The 8,309-nt window shown below is 45.2% G+C and overlaps 2 protein-coding genes across 2 annotated transcripts in view; both read left to right on the top strand.

The window, feature by feature from the left end:
* Positions 1-1,087: 1,087 nt before the first annotated feature.
* Positions 1,088-2,011, top strand: LOC123018550 (olfactory receptor 1013-like). Its single transcript, XM_044420757.1, has one exon. The coding sequence runs from the start codon at positions 1,088-1,090 to the stop codon at positions 2,009-2,011; it is 924 nt and encodes a 307-aa protein (XP_044276692.1).
* A 2,995-nt stretch (positions 2,012-5,006) lies between these two features.
* LOC123018595 (olfactory receptor-like protein OLF1) overlaps positions 5,007-8,309 on the top strand; it is a 28,476-nt gene continuing 25,173 nt past the window's right edge. The window contains exon 1 of the mRNA XM_044420854.1: positions 5,007-5,606. Within this exon, the coding sequence (XP_044276789.1) occupies positions 5,007-5,606 (600 nt within the window). The remainder of the gene's footprint in view (positions 5,607-8,309) is intronic.

Below are 8,309 nucleotides of genomic sequence, written 5' to 3'. Positions count from 1 at the left end.
CTACTACTTTCTGTAGTATTATTAGTTCTGTTCTCCTTACCTCTGCTAAACTTGTAGGTTTGCAACTACACTCCTTAAGTGCTTTCTAGTGCCATTCAGTGTGGCTGCCTATACCTCTCCAAATTGGGTTAGACAGTGGGAAAAGTGTGGAGGCTAGGATTGCCTCCTGTCACTCTCCAAAGCATTTATGCAGTTGATTTCAGCTGTCCAACTGTTTTCCCCTCCTCATGAAGAAGAAAGGAGGAGGCATTGCTTGGCTTCCCTGGACAATGCTGTGCCCCATTCTTCCCATCCCCTCCACACCAGCTCCAGAGCCAACCTCTGCCTTTGGAACTCAGCTCGTGTGGAAAGAACCACACCTGCTGTGAGGTGGAAGGATGGCCCTCAAAGATTGAAGGCGCAGCATGACTTCAGATTGCTTTTCTGGGGTCACAGCTAGGATGCCAATCCATCCTATGGCCTCCCCAGATATCTGTTTCATTTTGCCTCTGACGATGCGGCACATTGCCCTGTTTCTGGTGCTAGGCAGTTCCTTTGGCTCCATCCTCCAGCATACCTTCCCAAGGGGCCCAATGTCTGGGTGTGAGAAGCCTGCAGCAGTGCTGTGCTGGGCGGTCTAGGGCATTATGGGGATTTTAAAATGGTGGCTGCCCAGGTACCCAATAGTGCACTACCTAAGCTTGCAGTGGGGGAGAGAGCAAATAGGAGAAGACAGTGAACCATCTTTTTCTGAGGGCCTCCTCCAGGTTGGAGCCAGCCCTGCTTTTAGATGGGCCTTCCCCAACCCAGAATGGTTTCCATATGTTGGACTATAGCTCCCAACATTCTCCAGCCTGCATAGCGGAGCACCGTAGTCCAACCATTGTGGTCCATTCAGTGAGCATCGGGCTGGGGAAGGCTGTATGTGATCATAATTAAGCACCCATAGAACACGGGAATGGCATCCCCTTCCAGTATTACCTGGCGTTATTCATTAAAGTCAGACAATCCTTGATTTCTACTTGGCAAGAAGGCCTGAAATATAGCTCACTGAAATAACTCCAGTGTGCTTCTTCCATTTCCTCAGCAACAGATCTCGAGCAGTTTCATGGAGAAAGGAAACCAGACCACAGTGGCAAAGTTCATCCTTCTGGGGTTCACCACAAACCCCAAACTCCAAGTGCTCCTGTTTGTGCTGCTTCTATTCATATATATAGCCAGCCTGAGCGGGAACATGGCACTGATTGCCCTAATCTGTAGCAGCTCTCACCTCCATACGCCCATGTATTTCTTCATTGGGAATCTGTCCTTCCTGGACCCCTGGTATTCCTCTGGCTACACCCCTAAAATCCTGGCGAACTGTCTTTCTGAAGACAACAGCATTTCCTTCGGAGGTTGTGGTTCCCAGTTCTTTTTTTCTGCTGGCCTTGCATACAGCAAATGTTACCTCCTTGCAGCCATGGCCTATGACCGTTATGCAGCCCTGCTGTATGCCATGGCCATGTCCAGAAAGCTGTGCACTGGGCCGGTGGCCATCTCATATCTAAGCGGCTTCACCAATGCCACAATAATCATGAGTGAAACCTTCAGGCTGAGCTTCTGTGAAGGCAACATCATTGACGACTTCTTCTGTGACCTTCCTCTACTGGTGAAGCTGTCCTGTAATGTCCCAGGGAGCTACCCATCTGTGCTGTACTTCATTCTGGCCTCAAATGTGATTACTCCCTCAGCACTTTTCCTTGTCTCCTATGCCTTCATCCTGGCGGCCGTCTTATGGATTCAGTCCCCTGAAGGGAGATGGAAAGCCTTTTCCACCTGTGCCTCTCACCTGACTGCTGTCACTTTGTACCATGGCTCCATCCTCTTCATCTACTCGCGCCCCAGCTCCAGCTATGCCTTGGAGAGGGACAAAGTCGTTTCTGTCTTCTACACCATGGTAATCCCAGTGCTGAATCCCCTCATTTACAGTCTCAGGAACATGGAGGTAAAGGAAGCTCTGAAGAAAGTTGGGATGAAGTGGAGGGCAGAATAAATACATATGGACTGCAAGCATGTACCTTTCCTTTTATTTTTACCAGCCTGATAATGTTAATGACTAGTAAGACCTTTGGTCATGCATGTGTTGCTAGGGTCATCCTCGGAACTTCCTTTCCATAATGGGAGTCTGTGGGTCACTACCCCAAGGATGGGCATTTCCACCATTCGTGTGCTTAGGACCCGTCCACCCTGGATTGGATTAATGCCATTGTTTGCATGGCATTACTTCCAAGAACCAGTAGTTCTTTCAGGAAGCAGTCCTGAGGATGTTTTTATCTTGTTAGTACCTGAAGCCTGTGGCAGTCTAGTTCGTCATGCTGGTTCCATATATGCCTTCATGTTAATTCCCCTGCACATCTTTAGTGCCTTCCGTTGTGGCTCAGGGACCACCAGGCTGGTGTGGGTGATCAGCATAACCAGCCCCCAAAAGCTGCACTGAGAAGAACTGAGTCCTGAACACGAAGCCTTTTTGTGCTGCAGGCTAATAAAGGAAATTGAATGGTGTTCAAAATTCCATTTACAAAATGATAAGAAAACGATCAACAATATTTGTATAACTCCATGTGTACACCCAGGCAGACACATACACTTTTTTTGAGTAACAGTGAGAAGCAATGAATTTCTCTTTTTTTAAAAAGCAAACAAATTGCCTGTGCGAGTTGGGTACTATAATAAAATGTTACTTGTGAGTTGTGAAAGCCTTCAATGTTCTGCCTTCTCAGTGGGGTGGAAGGAGGCCTCCCCACGTAAGGAAAGGAAGTTTCAAAGGTACAGACTGACCCAGTCAACCCATTCAAAAATAATGCCCCCTCCCCAAACCCTTCTCTGCTCCAACACCCTTAATTCCCCACCACATTCAGTCAGGAGACTGCACAGTGGCCCTTGAAAGGCTGCCATGTGCATTCTGGTGCCAGGTGGTCTTTTGTGGAAGGAACAGACTACAAATATGCTAGAGAACACTTCCCTAACTATCTGACCATTGGTCATACTGTCTGGGTCTTAAGGACCAGCTTGACTGCTCACGCTATTCCAACAACATGGATGACTCAGACACATCTGCTGCTCCATTTTAGCCTCTCTCTCTCTCTTATTTAATTCTTGGGGTTTTTTAAAGCAGATTTTCTTTATATCTCACAACTCAGACAATGCTCCTGTTATCTCCCTCTTATGTATAGCAAAGATAGGAACATTTTTGCTAAACACACATTGACAGAAATAAAAACACTTTAGAAACAGATATAATGTATTTCTATTACAGTTTCATCAGACTGAGCTCAGATTGGTCTACATTCTTAAGTTAGAAAGAAAGAAAACTGATCCAGTTTTCTCTCAGTTCTCAAAACTTATTAAATGCATTCATCAATATGAACATGTATAATATAAACATATTAAATTAAAAACAATTCCCCACTGGGAGCAATTCATTCTTTAATTTTTTGCTGCGACAAATATCAAATCCGTTTTTTCCACCAGCTTTCAGAAATGCCCCCCTAGTGTTACTGGATGGTCTCCTACTAAGGGCCTCTCCACGCAAGGCATTAATTGTGCCCCATTGAGGATTCTTCCCTCATGGTCTTTTATCTGCGCTTTACACGACATCTGTATCTTCTAGGGCCTCTCCTGCACTTCAGCCTTTTCCACAGCTTTTTTTTTTTTTTAAGGTCAAGAAATGATCTGGATTCTTTTGTTTATTTTTATAATTCCAGTATATTGGAGCACCACCTTGTGGTTGTGGTGAGCTATAAAAAGGCAGAAGAAAAGAGGAAAGAATCATGAATAAAGGAGTTGATCTTAAGAATCTGGAAACAAAAGCCTTGGTAAAGCAGATGAATAAAAGCCTCTTGCAGGGAAACCCTAAATGGATTCTGCTATAGGTTATACCATCTCAATAACATTGATCCAAAAGTTTAGTGAATGAAACCACTAGATTTGAAAACCCCTAATATTTTCAGCTCAGGGCAACCACATATATTTTGACATCCATTTCAACTATTTTTAAAGCTCCATTTGATTCAGTGGTTGGTGTCACAAAATTCCTCCTTTCACAATATGGAGAATGGGGAAGAATGTGCTAATCTACTAGTGTATTCTCACTAGAGCTCATCTTTGGGCTCCTGAGCAAAGGTAGTTCCCAGTCCTGCTACAGAGGTGCATAACCACTTACATGCAGAGAATGTGCACTGTCCTTAACAAATTCCTGATACAGTCACAGAATTCACATTCTTGTTTCCATTATCAGGGTCTGACAAGTAAAAACATGTTTTTCTGGTAGGAAGATTGGACAATGGGGTTCACCAACTACCTCCCATAGAATCTAATTTCCCAGTAGAAAGAATCTGTGAGCTGTGCCAGAAGAAAGATATGCCCATGACATCTATTTCCTATAAATTAGTGACAGCCAAAGTTCAGTGCTCTAGTAAGGAGGGAAGCAAAACAGAAAAGCCAATTACATGGGATGCCTATATTACTAAAAAGTATGTCATAATACTGAGTCCACAGAGGAGGGAAATCATAGATCAGAAATCCTTTGGGTGCCAAGCTTGCAGCCCCTGCATCTACACAGCACAATAATTACCGCATTTTCTGGTGCTCTATAAATAGTGGCATGCTACTGAACAACTGGAGACACCACAAAATCCATTGGGATCAGAAAAACACTGACTTGCTTGAGAGCTGAAACCTTGGATTGGATTGCAGTCACCAATAAGAGGGTGCAAGAGAAGAGAAAAGGGAACATCATTTGGCAAGCTTGAGTCTTCTGAAATCTTTTTGAGGACTGTAAGTCTGGATGATCATTGGGAGGCAGCATCAGCCTCCCAAAGCAATTGAGGTTCAAGCAACACTTTAACTGGCATCCGTTCATCTAGTCTACTTGAAAGGTAGGGCAAGAAATTGGGATGCTGCAGCTGCTATATTCTTGGAGATTCCATCCAGTTCCAGGGATCACAGAGGTCTTACATTCTCCAATTCTTTCAAGTCCTTGTATGAAAATGGTTAAAGGAAACAGCACTGTGGTCACCGAGTTCCTCCTTCTGGGCATCTCCAGTAATCCACAAATGCAGATCATATTCTTCGTGGTGTTCCTGATCATCTACCTTGTCAATGTTGTGGGAAACCTGGGCATGATCCTCCTGATCTCACTTGATGCCCACCTCCACAACCCCATGTACTTCTTCCTGTGGCACCTGTCGTTCTGTGACATCTGCTACTCATCTGCCATTGCCCCCAGAATGTTGTCTGACTTTATATCCAAAGACAGGACCATCTCTTTCCCTGGGTGCGCTGCCCAGTTCTACTTCTTTGCTGCTTTTGTGGATGCTGAGTGCTACATTTTGGCAGTGATGGCCTATGATCGCTGTGTGGCCATTTGCAGTCCATTGCACTATTCTTCTGCCATGTCCAAGTCCCTCTGTGCCCGACTCTTACTGGGCTCCTATCTTGCTGGCTCAGCAAATGCTGTAATACACACAACAGGGACTTTCAGCCTGCATTACTGCCACTCCAACCTTATCGATCACTTTTTCTGTGATGTTCCTCCACTCCTGGCAATCTCTTGTTCTGACACCCGCGTCAATGAGATCCTGCTTTTTGTTTTTGCTGGCTTTGTTGGGATGAGCTCCCTCTCTGTCATCCTGGTATCTTACATCTTCATCTTAGCATCAGTCCTGAGAATGCATCCTGGCATGAGGAGAATGAAAGCCTTCTCCACCTGTGGATCCCACTTCCTTGGAGTCACTTTGTTTTATGGGACTGTGATTTTCATGTACCTACGCCCAACATCTGTCTATGCCCTGGATCAAGACAAATGGGCGTCTGTCTTCTACACTGTAGTGATTCCTATGCTCAACCCCCTGATCTACAGCCTGAGGAATAAAGATGTTAAAGCAGCTTTTGGGAAACTCATCAACCAGAAGCTGAATGCTGTCTTTGCCCGACCTGCAACATTCATCTTGAATGGGCAAGCTGGGGCCAGGGGCGGATTGTGCTTTGTTTTGTTTCTTTGATGAGCTGAATACTTAAAATGAAATTTGTTTTTACAGTTTTTGGAATGGTGTCCTTTATTTATAACTGACCTTCTCTTTTCCACTAAGTAGGGTGGAAAAGTTCAACCAGAGTTTTCTTGTATGACTTTCAACAAGGAGATTAGTTTGCAATTTCACATTCATTTGTGCTGAGCCATGAGGTCAACTGAAGCATCTGGCTTGACTCCTCCTGAGTAAGTGGTTTCAGGATTACAGCCTATTGTGAGCATATTTCATGGGCAAAGAGGGAGGTGCAGCACAGGTTTTGTACTGTGTGTAGTATTTTAATGCTGATGTGACCCACATTTTTAGTAAAATCAAGGACTGGCTAGTTGTTGCACTGCATCATTTTTGTACCCCTCTCCCCACTGAAACAAGTTGCACATGCAAAAAGTATGAGAGTGAATGTGAGAATGAGTGTGAGATTCCTTTAGAACCTGTTCCAAACAGGATCCCATTATGGGCTTCCACACATAATTTGCAAAATATGTTGAGATCTGTGTGGATCGTCTCTTACACACAGAGAGACAAACGCCTACCCACCTGGTGACTGAGTGCCGACAATGTACTAACCACATTCAAGGGGACAGTGTGGATTAAGTATAGGTTGATGGTGAAACATGGGTTGCCATTGCAATGTGGGTTATTGTCTAGTGTGAACCCAACAACACTAACAAGCCACACATCTAGAATGAACCCAGCCGCCCTAACAAACAAGGTTTGCTAGCCACAAACAACTCATAAAGAGACTCCATGCTTTGCTGTTGGGTTGTGCACTATGGGTTGTTTGAGGTTAACATGGTTTGTTAGCACAGCTGGCTTCAGGGAAGCTCAGAACCCACATTTCAACAAGCTATGATTGAACAAGAAGCCACACTTAACCCATATTCAACCCCTGTCTATGGGCTACCATATGTCTGAACCCAGCCATTCAAACAGATGGCTGGTTCTAACCATCAATTGCTTTATGCCTTCAGTCCCTGTATTGAAAAGAATGTTACTAGCATGTCACAGGGGCTAAATTAATATAACAATACGAATGAAAGAGTTGGTTCCAGATTTTATGAATCTTAGAGCAGATCCATTGAAAGCTACAGAATGTAAATTAGTCATGATGAACTTGAGCCCAATTGATTTCAGCAAGTCTTCTCTAAGTATTCTTAGTTGTGGATTGCACTAAATACATCACTGGGCTTGCTGCTGGTGTCTAGTGACCTCCTCACATATGCTTACCTCAGAAAAGTCTAGCTGAACCCAATGGGGGTTTATATCAAAATACACACAAAAAGCACTGCAAGGTGAACCTTGCTGACTTCAGTTGATTGGTTCAGGTTTGGCTCTCTACTTTTAGAGCAAACGTGTTTTCGGGTTTACCTTGTGCAAAAGAAAACACCAACCTACCACTGAATTCTGGCCAAAGAAATTAGTTCCATGACTTTGTAAAGGGTTTCCTTAGCAGCTTGAGGGCCAACATCTCAATATTTCCCCAACAGGGGAGCTCGTGCAGAGCTGGATGTGTAAGGCAGAATAAACTGCATGTGTGCCCTCGCTCCCCACAGCTGGCTGCCATGGGTCATGGACGTTGCTTCCACTCACTATTCAGGGGGCACAGGACATCGGGAAAGGTATACGCACCCTCTCGCTCCACTAAGTTCCAGTCTGGTCAACATGCACAGTGCATCCACAGCATGGTCTTTCAGAGCACTCAGTGCCCAGGGAAGCATGCAGTGCAGGCAAGGGAGACCATGAATTCCTGACTAGCTGCTAGCAGTCATTAAGGCGTAGGAGTTCAGCCCTTTCAGCCCAAGGGCCCATTCCCTTCCAGCAATGCTTTCAGGGGCTGCATCCAGTGGCGGGTGGGACTGAAGGGAAAGGGGTGGGCCTCCACCCCAGCCCAGTCTAGCATAACATTTTTATTTCCAGAAACAGAACCTTAGGAGAGCCATTTCAACTGCTTAGAATGAGAAAAGGTTGCGCGAGACCCAGCAAAGCACCAAATGATTGGTGCTCAGAGGAAAGTCACGGGGCCAGGGAAAGGGGGCAGAGCCTCTTTGGAGAAATGCAGAGTGGCAGATGTGAAGCCCAGGAGGGCAGATTTGGCCCCATACCTGTGGTACTGCCCTCTGCATCAACAGGTGGGCACTGAATCCAACAGAGGTGCCAAGCCTTTTCTCCCTTCCACATTTTGCACCCAAGCTACATGGTGGGAGACATTAAGATCATCATCTACCCCTTTGTCACTCTTTTTATTAGCAAAGCCCCTTACCTAAA

The sequence above is a fragment of the Varanus komodoensis genome, unplaced genomic scaffold (genome assembly GCF_004798865.1).
Source record: "Varanus komodoensis strain SLA01 unplaced genomic scaffold, ASM479886v1 scaffold110, whole genome shotgun sequence".
In the NCBI taxonomy this organism is placed as follows: Eukaryota; Metazoa; Chordata; class Lepidosauria; order Squamata; family Varanidae; genus Varanus; species Varanus komodoensis.
Note: the sequence above shows the minus strand (reverse complement) of the source record. Positions and strands in the feature narration are given on the sequence as shown.